The following is an 18,218-nucleotide window of genomic DNA, read 5'->3' as shown; positions in this document are numbered from 1 at the left end:
CAGTGAGCAGACAAGTTTTGGAGGTTAATGGAAGGCAACAGGAAACCACCACTATAATTTTCCCATGACAACCCCATCGTTTTGCTTAATCTTAAATTAGCTTCCGGAGTAAGTTCCCCATTCGGATCTCTGGGGAAGGGGGAATAGGATTGAGAGAAGCCTCATAAAGAGATCATCAATGCAAACTGTCCTTGCACACGATTACGAAACTTGCAAAATGGAGTGTTCATGGCCTATTAAAGGCAGGAAAACTTGCAATTATTGAAAGAGAAATACACTTGCATGATTTAGGCATACTAGGACTCAGTGAGACACATTGGAAAGGATGTGGTCATTTCATTACCAATGGAGAGAATACAGTGTACTTTTCAGGGTCTGAGAAGGAAAGCCAGAGTGTCGCTGTAGTTATTTCAAAGGACTGTCCAGTGCCATCTTAGGATATGAACCCATTTCTGATAGGATCATCTTCATTAAGTTGAACACTTCTCCTTGTAAAATCAATTTGGTTCAGGTTTATGCTCCTACGTAAGCAGCATCTGAGGACGAGATTAATTAATTTTATGAGCTACTAGAACATGTCATCAAGAAAATACTAAACAAGGAAATGTTAATAATCAAAGGTGATTTCAATACTAAGGTAGGAGACGCTGACAAAAAGAGCCACATGAGGTCTGTGGTTGGTCACTATGCCCTGGGTGAGAGAAATGAACGAGGTGAGCGCTTATTATAATTCTGTGTCAACAATGATTTTGTTATTTGTAATACACTCTTCCAGCATCATCCAAGACGTAGGTACACATGGGTTTCTGCAGGTAACAGGACCAGAAATCAGACTGATTTTATCTTGATATGACAACGTTGGAGGACTTCCATTCTAGACCGTAAGACCTTCCTGGGAGCAGACTATGGTAGTGATCATATTATGCTCACCATGAAAATGAGAATCAAACTCAAATTGACCAAGAAGTTAACAGTTGGAAGGGTTCATATTACTGATCAGAAAACCCTCCAAGAATTTGGAAAAAACATAAGACCAAAGCTACATGAATTTAATAAAGGTGAGAATGAATCAGTCTTGCAAAAATGGGATAAAATTAAAGAGATCATTTCCTCATCTATTCCTAGACACATACTAGACCTTCAAATGTGAAACACCCCTGGATTTCACACACCACATTATTGCTAATTGAAGAGAGAAGTCATTTAAAGAAATGTGGTATACATGCCATGGAGAAGGACAACAAATACAAGACACTTTGCCGTGACATACAGCATAATTGCAGATCTGACAGAACACACTTTCTCAACAGCGTATGAGAGGAAATAAAAGAACATCAAAACCAGAACCAGGTATATGACTTCTACAAAAAACTGCACAGCATTACCCAAGAGTTTAAACCACGCACATGGATAATAAATGATGAAAATGGCAACCTCACCAGAGATAAGAAAGGAAGCTGTAAAAAGGTGGAAACAATACTACAAAAAACTATATTCTAAAGAAAATAACATATTAAATAAGGAAATAATGAAACAACCTCAATTGGAGCCTGATATTTTGTTCAGTGAAATAGAGAATGCAATTTAACATTTGAAGAATAACAAATCACCAGGTATCGATGGTGTTTAAGGAGAAATGCTTAAAGAGATGGGAGAGGAAGGCATCCACATATTGCACTCATTATGCAACAAGATTTGGAGAACAGAGGAGTGGCCAAAAGACTGGACAAGTTCTATCTTAATTCCCCTGCACAAGAAAGGGTCCGTTAGGGATTGCTCTAACTACCGAACCATAGCACTTGTATCCCATGCAAGCAAAGTCCTACTGCACACACTGAATCAATGCTTGAAGCCTTTCTTACAACCTCAGATATCCCTGGAACAAGCAGGTTTTGTGGAAGGTAAAGGTACATGACAGCAAATTCTGAATGAGGCAAATAATTGAAAAATGTCGTGAGTTTTGTGTTCCTGTTTTTAACTGCTTTGTTGATTACAAAAAAGCTTTCGACTGTGTTGAGTGGTATGGAAAGTATTAGATGAATTCGGTGTTCCAGCACATCTCATATCACCGCTGAAAGGCCTTTATGACAGTAACTTAGTGACTGTAAGGGTGGATGGTGATGCCTCAGACTTTTTCAGTGGCATAAGAAAGGCTATGTATTGTCTCCCCAGCTATACCATATCTATGCCGAGCACATCATGAAGAGAGCGCTTGATGGATGGTCTGGCAGTATCTCAATTGCTGGACGAAAAATCAACCATTTGTGTTTTGCTGACGACACCACACTCCTTGCCAGTAGTGAAGATGAGCTTGCAGATTTACTTGCAAGAGTAAAGGATGCAAGTCTCATTTACGGATTAGAAATAAATTTGAAGAAGACCAAACTGATGATCGTTGATCGCGGAAATCAAGTGCGCCTCACAGGTCGATTAAAGGGACTGGAGTTGGTTAATGACCTTGTATACCTTGGGTCATGTATAAATGACATAGGAAATTGCGAGAAAGAGATAAAGAAGTGTATTGTCCTGGGACGTGCAGCCATGAGTAAAACAACTAAGATCTGGCAGAACAGGGCAATATCTAAAGTCACAAAGTTTTGATTGGTTGAAGCACTAGTATTTTCTGTGTTTTTTATGGTTGTGAGACATGGACCATCAAGGCTAAGGACAAAGACCACATTGATGCCTTTGAGATGTGGTGTTAGCATAGAATGCTACGTGTAGCTTGGACCGAAAAGAGAACAAATGAGTCTATCATTAAAGAGCTGAAGATAGTGAAACGTCTCTCTACACGTGTCAGTGAAAGGATACTTCAGTTCCTTGGACATACCTTAAGGAGGGATGGAAACAACCTAGAAAAGTCTATCATAGAAGGCAAAATAGAAGGCAGAAGACCACATGGAAGGACAGCAAGCAGGTGGCAAGATCAGGCTAGGAAGACAACTAGCCTTCCTCTTCAGAATGTCCTAAGAAAAGCTGAAGATCAAGTTGGATGGCGACACTTTGTGAAGCATGTAACTCTCTAGAGACAAAACAATGGGGTCGCAACACTCAGTAATGAGTAATATGAGTAATGATATATACCACAGATTTATATGCCGTCTTCTTTACATCCTTACTAAATACTCTCAAAACCATGTCAAGAGATCTGTAACCTTTCTTTTCAACCTCCTTAATCATATGTTCATAAGAGATTTTATGAAATAAGATTGTCAAATAGTGAAAGATACCTACATTCTTTTGTATTATGTTGCCTATCTTGACTGTAGTTTCTTGACCTACAATAGTCATTTGCAATTTATTTTTAGAAATGTCCTTATTTACAACTGTCCATTTGCTTTGGCATGAACTTGTTCAATGAGTTCCCAGGTGTACTTATCTCTTACACACACTTTAAATCATCTGCTGATATTAAAGAACAAAACTGGGGAGGGAGAATTTTAAATACTGTAATATTTCATTTTATTTAGAACTTTAATCCTCCATGATCATATTTGATACAGTAATAGAGTATACTTACCACCCTGAGTGGCAGAGTACCCTTTCTCCCTTCGATAGATGGTTGTAACATCATATACTTCTGAAACACAAATTATTTGTTATTTGAATGTGTGACTTTCATTTAAGTAACAGGTGTACAGACAAGATGTTTGTTTGTAGCAAGTAAAGGGAGGAATCGGGCTGTTCTTCAGCTTGTTGACAAACGTGAGAATACTTGGTCTGTGCAGTAATAACCAAACCCTCAGTATGGCTGTAGATGTTGACAGGAATGAAGTAGACTGCTGTGCTTAAATTTTTTTGTTTTATAGTTAAGTACTAATGAAAGTACCCATGAAATGTACAAAAAATAAAGAAGTGATATGTGAGATGTACTACTGCAGCAGAGACCTGGACTGGGACAAAAAACAGGAGAATAAAATCCAGGCCAGTGAAATTAAATTTTTAAGAAGTATGATAGGGAAGTCAAGAAAGGATAGAGTATGAAATGAGGATATCAAGAAGGAAATCAGAGTGAAAAACCTTTACAACAGAATGCAGAGGGATAAAGGTAGGTGGTTCGGACATTTCTAAGAGGATGGAAAAGGGAAGGATGCCAAAGGAGATGAAGCAGACCCAGATAAAAGCAGGAAGGGCAAGAGGGAGTCCCAGATTAAGGTGGATCAAGATGATCAAGAATAGTATAATTAAAAGGAAGCCTGAATTGGAACACAGTTAAGGAGGAACAATGCTGGTTGGATAGAGGAAGGTGGAAAGGTGCCATAAACATCCCAACCCAGTGGGAGTTAGATGGAGGAAATGGATGATGAAATATTTAATTTTTCTACATTTGTGCATTTACTGTCATCAAAAATATAACTTGATGTAATACTATAGTATTTTACATTAATGTATTATTATTATTTCACCTTTAACTATCACTATGAATATTTCCAAAATGAGATGTTCAATTGACGCACTGTTTTCACAGAATCAGAGTACAGACAGGGGGTCACTAATGTAGCCCATACAGAACTTCAAACAATGAGCAGAAAGCAGTTTTCTAGCACAAAATGTATGTTTTAAAATAAGCAATGCCAATTCAGAAGAGGAAGATCAATGGTGGACCTCATTTTCATTCCAAGATAGAACATAGGAAAGAACTGGGATTATGATGATAAATTTTATTGACTTGGAAAGGCCTACGACAAAATCCCTAGTAAGAGGTTTGGGAAATCCTGAGATGCAGAGGTATGGGAAATTAATCAAATAAATTCCTTACATGTCTATGTGGACACACATATAATATCTTCCCAATTCTTCACTGATAATTTTTGTCTTAAATTAATTAGGTTGGCAACAATGCAAAATTGAAGATGAAGGTTTGAGGTATCAAATATTTCATTTCCTCTTGCTGGTCCATTGCTGTTTGGCAGTTATGAGCTTCTGAGCCAGAAGTTTAAACTTTGATGTGCGAATGATAAACAATGACGCAGAGTAGTAAATAGCTTTCTAAGCTAATATTTTATTTAGTTTCTGGTTTAGTTGTTGGTGGCAGCACAATATTTGGCACTATGCTGTTGCTGATCCTAAATAAATAAATAGTTATAACTAGAGCCCAGAAGTTAGGCATTTATTTTTGGTTAAAATAGGCAGGCAAAAAGGCACTTGAAATACTGAAAATAGGCAGTACTGTAATTAAAATAGGCATTTATTAGGAGTGAAACCAAAGAGGAATCTCACTCATTATCAATGAAAATATGTATTTTAAATACTCATTCATTTCTTTATTATCAATTTATCACATAATTAGCGTACTTACTCTTACTTTCCTTGGTTACATGCAACAACAAGGTGCTTTTTAAAAGTATCAACTGTCATAGACAGACGCTTGTCAGAAAGAATGTTTTTCATCATGGAAAAGGAACGTTCTACTTCCACTGAAATGATTGGCGCAAATTTGAAACAAGCTATTTTGGAAGGACACATGCCAGTTAAAACAGAATTTTCACCTTTCAGAACATCACAAATGTTCTTCATTTTTTCAATGTCCATATTAGCACTCGGAACATGTTTACACTTTTCAGTAACACTACTTCCTTTTTCTCCTGGTGCTTGCAGTAGTTGATTTACTGCATCTTCGAAGATCGTCATAGATGACACCAGCGAATCATCTCTTTTCTCCAACTTCAAGATTGCTTCCGGTATCACAATATAATGTGCTGTTATAAATGCCAGATCATTGCTGAGCTCTTCAAGGTCCAACAACTTTTTTACCTTGCGAACTGAAGCAACTTCGTCTACTGATACAGCATGAAGTACCTAACGTATCTTGTCCAAATTGTTGCTGTAATATATGACTGCTGAGATTCAGGTTCCCTATCTGGTGAGTACTGGCTGTGGAGGTAAAGGGAGCTCTGGTGCCATGTCCCTGAAAACCCGGATTCGGGAGGGTGATTTTAGGAAGATTTTCTTGGTATTCGAAACTAACTTATCCACATGAGGATACAAACTTCTTATCTCTTCAGCATTTCTGTGCAGTCTATGGGCTAGACATGTGAGGTGGAGCATTTTAGGAAAGACAACTTTCAAGGCTGTAGCTGCTTCTTTTCATGTAAGATGTCGCATCTGTGACAAAAAGTAGGACATCAACATGCCGTATTCCATCCGGCCAGAGTAACATTAATGAATTTGTGAACAACTGTGCCACTGTGGAACCATTTGCTCCCTCCATCTCTTCTGTCGTCAAAAGAAATCCTGATGATAGGTCAGTTTGCTTTGCTTCCATAGTTCCAATGATGACGTTGGCCATGTAACATCCCATTGCATCCGTAGTTTCATCAATGGAGATCCAGATCTTCTTTTCTGCAACTCTGCTTCGAATCCTCTGCAGGTTCTCTTCAAAGGAGATATTCAAATATGTTTTTCTTAATGTGGATTCTGATGGAACTTCTTCTTTAGTGTACTTCTGCAGAAACGTCCTGAGAGATTGATTTTCCAGTTTCCAGAATGGAATTCCGGAGTCCAAGAAAGCTTTACATAGATCCAGGGAAAACTGAGATTGCCTGCTGGATGTTGTAACTGCTGTTGATATTAAATTGATCTTAGGGCCAACAATATTTAACCGAGACTTATGTTTCGTTGTTGTGAAATGTTGTGTTATAAAGTACTTTTTTTCGTGATTAATAGATTTTTCACAGATTTTGCAAAAGAGTATAGCTCCATCAGTAGAAAGTGTATCCAAACCAAATTTGCGAACATAGCCATGTAATTTACCATGCAACGATGAAAATTTTGGCATGATAAATAAGTCAGTGCGAACACCCGAGTTGCCTTTAACAAGTTCCAATAGTAGACTAACAGCTTCTTTTATGTTTGACCTGTTAGACAGAAGTGATTTCCTCCCTTCCTCTGCATTATCTTATCATATATACAATAATAAAGTTTTATTATGAATCCACCTGTTCAATACATTATAATGTTGTCACATTTAAAATAACTTCATTAGTTAAAAAGTTATATATGGGACATGTTTCGCTCCTTTATAGAGCATCATCAGCCAAATCTGAATCTCGAATAATTGTTATTTACGTAAATAATGACTTAAGAACTATTAGAACATTTTTGACAAACTTAAAACTTATTCTATTAGAATATCATAAAATATAAAATCTTTGTATTCAACCCTTTACCCTTCCTGCCTTTGAAATGTGGCGCCGGCTCGAGACATCCCAGGGTCGCTGACTGGGTACTACCCTCAGAGATATCTTCAGATATTATAAACTAACCTTAAATTAATCAAGCGGGAAGGATAAAAGAGAAGAAATAAAATAATTAAATAAAAATCCGAATGAGAACATTTACGAATGCAAAATTTATTGAAAAGGCTAAACTTTGGCAAAGCAATATACTTCTATACAAACAATAAACTCTTCGGACCAAATATTGTTCACAACCTCTATCACCCTCGACTATAAAATATCAACCTCATGACTCATAGATTTCAAATCCTTCTAAACACATTACTTCATCTTATTACAATTCCCTTTCATCTTATTCATCAACTCTACTTCAGTACTTCAAAAATTTTAATCCAATTCCATTCCACTCATTTTTTTGTACCACCATATTTCAAAATTTTCAATAATAAAATATTATAATAATCTATCATCATGACCTTTGTTAATTTGTCAAAGTACCTTTTAAAATGTTAATACAACCAAAACTTCTTCCGTTCATTCTTTGAATAACAAATTCGTATTTGCTTTCCATACCTTTAAGTTATTTCCTCACCATATTATAAACCTTGTAGTTACCATTTACTAAATACCAAATTATTTATTTAAATACACTCTTCGAAATGAAATGTATGAGGCTGTGTAAATTCATTAAGCAACATCCGCCGTGTAATTCACAACTCATCTTTTAATTAATTAAATCCATTAAATTCATTATGATTTACAAATTCGCAGTTATCAATGTCGGTATAATTGTTACCTTGAAAATCATAAGTTTATCCAATTAAGTTTGTTAGATTTGGTAATTCAATCCAAAATTTTATATATCATAAAATTATTCATCACAAATTTTATATAAAAAAATAGTCCCTATTATGATTTGAGTCCGAAACTATTTAACTTATTCTTTCTCAATACCATCCTCCCTCATATAATGCTGATAATATGGAACGCACGCACGAAATCGAAAAGTAACCCTGACATAAATAAATTAAATTAATTTACCGATTCATTAAAATGATAAATATCTCACATATGCTTAATTAGCTGTTTTATCATATACAAAACATATGCCTACCCTGTAGCAAGAAACCCTATACTATAATATTAAATACATCTTAACCTACACTGATTCTACAGACAATGGGATGAACCTCATTGCCGCAAGTATAAACAACCACATGAACTGAATTCAACATCAAAAAAAAAATATTGCAACTGCAAAATCAAAATTTGCATTGCCCACATATTGAAGAACATATAACATAAACAAACACAACATAATTTCAATCATATAGTCACAGGGGAAATCATTATACACTGGCTCGGCCGGGCATCGAACTCCGACCCTCAACATGGCATCATTACAGTGACCTATCATTATGCTTGCCGCAATGATCTGTCACGAAGTCTAGCTATCATTATTTAATCTAATTGTGCTGTCCTGAGTTCCACAAACAGAATTTTTCTTACGGATGAATGCGATATTTTGTTACTTATAAGACCTTACTACAGCTGCCATAGCCTCTCTAATACACAACGCGCCGTCCTGGTCTGTAGCCTTATCGCACGCCCGACTCATTTCATTGACACGGCATTCTAACATGTTCGCACCCACTTAAATTCTCTCTCTCTCTACTCTAAATGAAGCCATATGTTCCTCCACAATATCATGCGCCTGTGCGAACAGTTACTAATTATATAATACTCTCAATATATTTTATTCATTTCATATTTCACGTATTATTCTACATTTCTCACTCCATTATCAGGAACACGTATATCATTATGCCGGTATTTACATATATATATGGCGCTACACAATCATTGGTTCGACTCTTGCGGTCGGCATTTTGTGTCTTAGAGGTCCCTATTTCAACACTAGCTAACTACTTCTCGGACATTTTTAGGATGACAATTATTCCCTTCAGCACAAAATTTCTCATTGATTAACGGTGCACGTTACTTACTGATGACATATATTTTCCAAAATCCCACTGTAATGTGCCAGACAGTCCGGGTTCGAAACTTGGGTCAGTGAAAATTTTCTTGACGAACTTTTCATGCGACATGCCAGGTTAATCTATCTATTCCCTCTAACTAATCCTTACTGATGCCTCCTACGTCATTAAATATTCACACACGCACACGCTAATATTTGCTAGAAGATCACGCACTGAGAAAAAAAAAAAAAACCATGTTTCACACCCGTAATGGAAAATCATTATTTACACACATTATTTCCACACTCGCGAAGACCATATTTTACCACACGCTAATATCACAATATGTACACCCCCCTAGGCATCAGCATAAAATAAAACCTAAAAAAAAAACCTAACTATCCTTGCTACAGTACTTAAAAAGGAAAATAAACGAATAATCATGCATTAACTTATTTACAGTTAACAGCTAATCATGCACATGCTAGATAATGAATCAGGGTACTTATCGACTCGGCGACGCTCCATACTCAGCTCCACGGCCTCATGGTTTCAGGTCGGCCCCATGATGTACTTAAGCCATCATGCTAACGGCCTCAAAACCTGAACCCATACCATTCTCCACACCCATGGTCTTCACTCTTGTTGCTTTCATGAAATCACACGCTCATCGCTTCCTACTACACTAAAATACATATAAAAAAACACAGATAAAGTTAAATTATTCTAGCACATACACTTCTTCACAATTGTAATATACACTTTGTCTCTGCTTTCCGCGAGTTTACACGTGGCACTGCGATGCGTCCTTGTTTGATCTCGCTCCGATCCTAATTTTTCAGTTAATGTTGTAAAAATTCACCTTCTTGAATTTACAAAAATTTCGGTCATTATTGAGTTAAATGCAAAGTCTATCGGACCCGTAGTATCTTCGACAGCTAGTTATTTGATAGGAAATGCTCTAGATTAGGGTTCTCGTGAACCACATACACGTACGTCCGACACGTTCAAATTTCCGTAGCAGAGTGCCTGTTCTTAGCGGCTCGCGTCCTCTCCATGCACGCCGGATTCTGGATATGGAGCTCGGGGAACCCCATTAACAATGATGTAACATCCCGTCACATATGCCTGCGATTATTTATTCCAATAAATTGTTGCAAATACGCCGTCTTTAATTATTGTTCTCAAAATGGTTTAATCTTGTTTTCACCTTATCCCCTGGTGGATTTAAACATTTTTAGAAGTCATTTATGCGGCACCCATCTTTAATTTACCCCCATCATTCCAAAACCTGCTCTGCTGCGATTCGCTGCCTGAAAATGTTGCCAACTTAAATCTGGTGACTTTTGTCATCACACCTCATGGAATATTCCAATGCTTTCCATTTCATCACAAGATGACCTTGACACGTGGAACTATCTTTAAACCTGGGCAAGCGTAATGGCGCCACACATCCGGCCTATAATGTAACTGCGGCTATTCCCTCATATGCCATTTTTTTAATTTCTAATATTTTTAAAGACAATGATATGAGCCAATTGGGCTCATCTTTCCCCCACTTTCTTTTTGGAAAAATTACTGACAAGGGATTTTTCCAACCACACATCTTCCAAATATATCATTGTCTTTCCATTATTTACTTAACAAATCCAGATTTTAGACTCAAATTTTCTTCCTTAAGACGAGTATTATTCATTGTTAACTTAGTAACCACCTTCTCCATCATTCCTCTTAATTCAATTAATTCTTCACAGGCACATTCTCCGCCAGAACTTTCGTTTTCATCCATTTCTCCTCTGGGCATCTCGTATGTAGTATCGTAGGTTAACATAACATCTTCTTCTTCTTCATCTTCCATCTCATCGTCTTCTCCACCATCTTCTTCTCCTCCTTCATCTTCTTCAGGATGTCCTTCAAGATCGTCTTCGTCAACCATTGTTTCCTGGTCAATATTTCTCCTTGTGGGATAATATAATTTCAAATTTCCAGCATTATAAGTGCTTTCAACTCCTGTCTCTAAGTTTTTGACTTTATAAGAATTATTCTCATAGTCCTGTATGACTTCATATGGCCCAATATAAAGTTCAGCAAATTTATGATAAAATTTTGAACTAGGATTTGAGACTGCAGGTTTCTTCACGAGCACCAATTCTCCCACACGTAAACTTCGGTGGAACCTCTTATTACGCATTCTTCGTAAACGTCGTTCAGCTTGTTCCTTGAGATGCTGAGATGTATTCTGGACGCAAAGCTCGTGTGAAGGTCTTGGATCACTTGGTAACGGGATTATACCTTCCCATGGTCTTTTTGGATACTCATTATGGTGTACGACAGCAGGTATCTGGCCAGTAGATTCATGTATCGTTGAATTAATACTCTCAGTTATGATTGGCAATACTCTGATCCATTTCCAATGTTCATTCCGACAATAAATTCTACAAAACTTCCCAATCTCTCTCATAATTCTCTCAGCAGGATTTGACTGGGGATTTCTAATTGAACTGAGCACATGTCCTATTCCCAAATTCTGAGTATCCCTTTTAAAAATTTCGGACGTAAACTGAGTCCCATGATCCGTTAGTACAAATTCCGGCTTTCCCATCTGAGGTATAATTTTGTTCTTTATTTGATTAATAACGGCTTTCGTAGTTGCTCTTTGGATAGGGCATAATGTCACAAATTTTGTGAACACATCAACGCATACCAGAATGTATTTTAATCCTCTACTTGCACGTGGCAAAGGGCCGTAGAAATCCATTGCAAACAACTCTTTAGGCTTAGAGGGTAGCACTGGCCTAGGAATTTGTCTCATTAAAAATGGACAAGGTTTAATTCGCTGACATATATCACATGTCATTATGACTTTCCGCACCATGTCTTTCAAATTTGGCCAAATAAAGTTTTCCTTAATGGTCGCCGTCACCTTATCAATCCCAGCATGTCCTATCGAATGATGTGTAAGCCAAATCAATTCACATCTCAACTGTGGTGGTACAACAATTCTCAATTTCGTGTGCTCTTCATCAATGAATTTGTGAAGTATGCCATTAAAGAAACTGTAATTTATAGCTTGTTTTTCTGCTTCTCTATATTCAACTGTTCCCGACTGCAATTTCTTCTGAAAATAATCCCTCAATTTCTTGGTCTCATCCCACAACTCTTGTGCTTCCGAAATGTTCCTAAGTTTTTCCAAAAACTGATTATCCTCTTGTGTAATTTCAATCAAATTTACTTCTGCTTTTCCAGATTCAGGATTTCTACTCAACGCATCTGCAATCACATTTAACTTGCCGGCACAATGTTCAAGGGTAACATCATACTGCTGAACAAATAAGCCCCATCGGCTAACCCTCTCGCTTGACATAGTTGTCTTGAAAAGGAAGGTTAAGGCTTTATGATCCGTCCGAATGATAATAGGATAGCCATAAATATACTTCCTCCAATGTCCCAATGCTGTAACAATGGCAAGCATCTCCAACTCCGTCGTAGTGTACTTAATTTCGTGAGACCGCAATTTCCGACTCATAAAGGCCAAATAATTTACTTGGTGATCTTTGCTTTCCGACTCTTGATATAAGACTGCTCCAATTCCCACAGCTGAAGCATCTGTCTGAACTATAAATGGTTTTCCGAAATCTGGGTACCCCAACTTCACACTATTAGCTAATAATTCCTTCGTCTTCAAAAATGCATTTTCACAATTTTCATCCCATTTCCATTTCTTATCCTTCTTTAACAAATCCTGAAGAGGTGCAACAACTTCCGTATACAAAGGACAATGGTCTGAGAAAAAGTTACACATTCCCAAGAACTGACGAACATGTTTGATTCTCATGGGTCTGGGGAAATTTTGTATTGATCTGATCTTTACAGGACTAGGTTTGACGCCATTACCGTCCACAATATGACCTAAAAACATAATACTTCTTTGACAAAAGTGGGACTTTTCAAGATTTACTTTAAAATTTGCACGATTTAAATTTTCCAAAAGTTTGTGCAATACATCAAAATGCTCTTCCAAAGTCTCCGTTGCAATCATGATATCATCTACGTATCTGACCGTAGAATCTTTGACTTCCTGCGTTAAATTCTTATCTAGGGCTCGGATCAAAGCAGAACCAGCTGTCTTCAAACCAAAAGGTAATCGGTTAAAGATATACGTCTGTTGGTCGAACAGGAATCCTGTCAAAACCTTAGTAGCTTCATCCAACTCAATATGGTGATACGATGACGTTAAGTCGATAGTCGTAAAGTAATGTTTGCCTCGGAATTTTCTCAGCAATTCCTTGATAGGAGGGGCCTTATCGTATTCAGGCACAAGTCGTTGATTTATGGCCCTTGCGTCCAAGCAAACACGGATGCTTCCATTAGGTTTTTCAACAATCACCAAAGGATTCAAAAATGGTGTAGGTTTTTTAGATATTAAACCGTTATCCTCCATTTCCTTGATTACTTCTTTAACTTTAGGGTAAAACTTCTCTGCTACTGGATAAGGTCTTTGTTTAAACGGTTCCCAACTATTTACTTTCAGCTCATATTTATAATTTGGAATCTTCCCCGGTTTGGATCCGAATACTGTTTTATGGTGGCCTAAAATCCCCTTTAATTTTGACTTATCTTCTTCTCCTATCATGGCTTCTGATACTTTATTTTTGACTTTGTCCCCGAAATCTGGTAACTCAGTCTCCCTTTCCAATGCGAAAATCATTTCCTCAAATTCTTCTAGAATAGCATCCTGATTTTGATGTATGTTTCTAACTATATCTTCCACCGATTGTTCTGCCAACCAAATTCTTTCTTCTCCCTCAACGTTTGGTAGTTGGTTTAACTGAATTTCTGACTGATCATCACTGAGATTGAAGCTTATTACATCCTTTTCCATATCAATAACTGCCTTAAATTCTCGGAGAAAGTCAGCCCCTATAATCATGTTGAATTCCATTCGGTTCATTATAATGAATGGGTGAGACATGATATTACTTCCAACTTCTACATCTACATAAGCTTGACTTTTACATGTTGTAACTTTGTCTGGTATTATGCCTCGAATTTTAACTGACGCTACTGGTATAATTGGTATTTGACATTTCCTCTGTAATTCATCGATTAAAACTTGTGATACCACGCTGACACTGGCCCCAGTATCCACCAAACACCTGACCCTCAGACTCCCAACTCTGACATAAATGACAGGTAACTTCTTTATTTCATTATTCACAAATCTATCTTTATCCTCTACAAGATCTTCTGGTCTAGCTATCCAAGAATCAATGGTTGCAATTGCCCATCCATGATTATCCTGATGGCGACGTCCTGCGGTTGCACTATCTTGGAATACTACATTTCGGCTTTTTTTTTAGCTCCACTTCCCTCCATTGAAAACCTCGGGGCATTTATATTTAATCCACCAGATTCCTCTCTACGTCTATGAGCCTGATATTCCCTACTCTCAGCTCCATGACTTCTGTCCTGATTCCCTTGTTGAATTGCACTCTTCCACTGGTCTGACGATACTCCTTTCGTGGCCAACTCCTCAACATATCTTCTAGACTCATTCCTGCGTTCTTGAAGATCCATTCTGTCATTTTCTTCTCTTCTTGGTCGACCTCTTGCATCACCTGATCTATTATATGGTGGATATGGTCTTCTCATCTCTCCAAACCTTCCATATCTATATCGGTACCCTTGTCTTCTGTTTCCTCCATAATTCTGATTATAATTTGACTCATAACTTCTATCGTTGACTCGTCCTCTTCCAAAGGATTGAGCTTTCCAATTTCTTCCCTGGTATCCTCCTCGATACTCTCTGTTCTGATTATCATCGTTCTTATTGTTGTACGTGTTGGTTCCCTGGGTCTTCTTCTCTGATGAATTCTCTTCCTTGGTCAAATCAATAGTATGGACTGCTTCAATATTCCGATTCCTAGGATGATACAAGTTCGATGTTTGATCTAATTGCCTCAACAATACTTCGGCCTCTACAGCTGTTTTCACGTTCGCAGCTATCAATGTCCTTTGCACATCCACAGGTAACTGTCTTTCGATTGATGCGATTAACTCTTCTTCTGGAGGCGGACAGTCTAACTCCCTAAGCTTCAAAAGTTGCCCACTGAAAAAGTCTGCGTATCTCGTGGGTACTGTGCTCTGGTATTTTCGTGAATACAGTTCAAGTCTGAGTCCTTGTTGAACCTCCTGACCCCAGTATTTTTGTAAAAAGGCACGCTTGAAACCTTCGTAGTCATCAAAACAATATTTGAATGCTTTAAACCAGATCAATGGTTGTCCATCTAGAAATCGCTCTACAATCCTCAACTGTCTATCCGGATGAATTCTATTGTCCTGAATATATTCTGTCATCTCTCTAAGGAAACTTTTTGGTGTTATCTCGGGCCCGCCAGTAAATTTCCTTGGCTTTCCCTCTGATAATCTCATCAATTCAAAATATGGAATTGGTCCCATAATCTGTGGCGTTGAAGTTCGTTCTTCAAATGGTTGGTTGGTAGTTTCAGGTAAACGGGTCTGATCTACTCCATTTCCCAATCCTACACTACTAGAATGGCTTCCTGCTTGCTCTAAGACATTTTGTTTATTTATCATCGATCGCATGAGCAGTTCTCCCTTAGTCTCCTGTAATTTCAATATCTCGACATCTTCCTTAAGTCCCTTGATTTGTCCGATCTCCTCTTTCATTTCTTTCATTAATTCTTCATGTATGTCTACCTTCACTTCCGTCTTATGGCATTTATGAGCCCATTCACTAATTTGCTTCGTTACTTCACAACCTTCAGCTCGAAGATCCGCTTGCACTCCATTTATTTCCTCCAAGAGTTCCTTCCTATTTTCAGCCATCTCTTCTTTCAGTTGGTCTTCTACCTTCTTAACTTCTCCATGGACATTATCTCTCAATTGCAACAACCGGTCATTGAATCCCTCGGCAGTCTTGACAAACGATTCATGTGTTTCTATTTGTAGCTTGGTGACTTTGGCGTCTGTCAATACGATCGCTTCCTCAATATCAACCATCTTATCCTTGATCGAATTTACAGCTTTCTGTTGACCCTCGACGTTTATTTCGACTTGACTCAGTTTCTCCGACAACCTGGCATCTACTTGCGATACTGTTAAAGCGACCTGATCTATCTTTTCTTCCACCTTGTCACTGCGGGTAACTGCTTCCATTCGGACCTCTTCTATCTGCTTCTCTAATCTTTGAGCATTCCTATCGCAGCCCTCTTTAACTATAGTTATCTCTGTCGATAGCTGATCTTTGATACTGACCATCTGGTCCCTAACTTCTTTAAATTGTTCATTTGCACTCTCCTTAACTTCTTTAAATTGTTCATTAACACCTTGAAATTGTTCATTTGCACTCTCCTTAACTTCTTTAAATTGTTCATTGACACCTTGAAATTGTTGGTTAACACCTTGAAATTGTTCATTTGCACTCTCCTTAACTTCCCTAAATTGTTCATTGGTGCTCTCCTTCGCTTCCCTAAATTGTTCATTCATGTCCTCCCTCAATTCATTCATGAGTTCGGTCATAAGACCCTTCATCACCTCCACATCTACCATATTATCTTTCTGAGAAAACGGGCCTTCCCTCTAACCATGTGCCGTGGATATGAGAAAGAATAAGTTCAAATTTCCATAATTACTATTATATAATTTAATTCCAGCTTCTTTACTTTACGTTACGTGGATAATATCAATCAAAAATTTGGCCAAACTTTGCCATCTAAAAGCTGTCCCTATTTCATCTACATTTTGCCAAAGTTTTATACAAAGAAAACAAAACCCGAAATAAATTCGCTAACAAATAATTAACACAGCCCCAAAGAAATTTAACATTGAACCACCGAATATCGCGATACTACCATTGGGCTTTCAAATTATTAAGTACTTCACATACAGTACATGCCAGTATACAAACACATGCCCTCAGCATTACGGCGGATATGACCGAAACAATGGCCCATATCGTCGTAAACTGACACCATAACATTTGTTACTGCCATTTTCCACAACTTGAGACCGAGGTCATCTCATCCTTCCACGAAAATCTACAATTTCCTAAACTATTGCCCCTGGCTGAATTTATTTGAAGAATAAACCAGACATTTTTAACCTCGTTTGGATTTAACACAATCCCTCTATTCTTTTGGGCATTTCTATTAAGTGACTGCCATGAGCCTATGTCCATAACAATGGTACTCACGATCTGTTCTCATTCAGTTTCGCAAAATAATCTACATTTACATGTCACTCATAAAATATCTAACAAAAATCGTGAAACCCAAAATTTAGGATTTTCCAAAAAAATTTCCAAAATTTCTATCATCACCATGATCAACTTGGTTCCACTTAATGGGTAAACACACAATCGTGCCCCACGTCACGGGCGACAACTCAACCCTTTACCCTTCCTGCCTTTGAAATGTGGCGCCGGCTCGAGACATCCCAGGGTCGCTGACTGGGTACTACCCTCAGAGATATCTTCAGATATTATAAACTAACCTTAAATTAATCAAGCGGGAAGGATAAAAGAGAAGAAATAAAATAATTAAATAAAAATCCGAATGAGAACATTTACGAATGCAAAATTTATTGAAAAGGCTAAACTTTGGCAAAGCAATATACTTCTATACAAACAATAAACTCTTCGGACCAAATATTGTTCACAACCTCTATCACCCTCGACTATAAAATATCAACCTCATGACTCATAGATTTCAAATCCTTCTAAACACATTACTTCATCTTATTACAATTCCCTTTCATCTTATTCATCAACTCTACTTCAGTACTTCAAAAATTTTAATCCAATTCCATTCCACTCATTTTTTTGTACCACCATATTTCAAAATTTTCAATAATAAAATATTATAATAATCTATCATCATGACCTTTGTTAATTTGTCAAAGTACCTTTTAAAATGTTAATACAACCAAAACTTCTTCCGTTCATTCTTTGAATAACAAATTCGTATTTGCTTTCCATACCTTTAAGTTATTTCCTCACCATATTATAAACCTTGTAGTTACCATTTACTAAATACCAAAT

At 37.4% G+C, this 18,218-nt stretch overlaps 1 protein-coding gene across 4 annotated transcripts in view; it reads right to left on the bottom strand.

Annotated features, from left to right (window-relative positions):
• LOC136873850 (angiopoietin-1 receptor) overlaps window positions 1–18,218 on the bottom strand; it is a 540,166-nt gene that overhangs the window by 445,153 nt on the left and 76,795 nt on the right. For all 4 annotated transcript variants that reach the window (XM_067147131.2, XM_067147132.2, XM_067147134.2 and 1 more), the window contains one exon: window positions 3,521–3,580. In XM_067147131.2, coding sequence (XP_067003232.2) covers window positions 3,521–3,580 — 60 coding nt within the window. The remainder of the gene's footprint in view (window positions 1–3,520; window positions 3,581–18,218) is intronic.

The sequence above is a fragment of the Anabrus simplex genome, chromosome 5 (assembly GCF_040414725.1).
Source record: "Anabrus simplex isolate iqAnaSimp1 chromosome 5, ASM4041472v1, whole genome shotgun sequence".
Classification (NCBI taxonomy): domain Eukaryota; kingdom Metazoa; phylum Arthropoda; class Insecta; order Orthoptera; family Tettigoniidae; genus Anabrus; species Anabrus simplex.
This window is presented reverse-complemented; position numbering and strand designations above follow the sequence as displayed.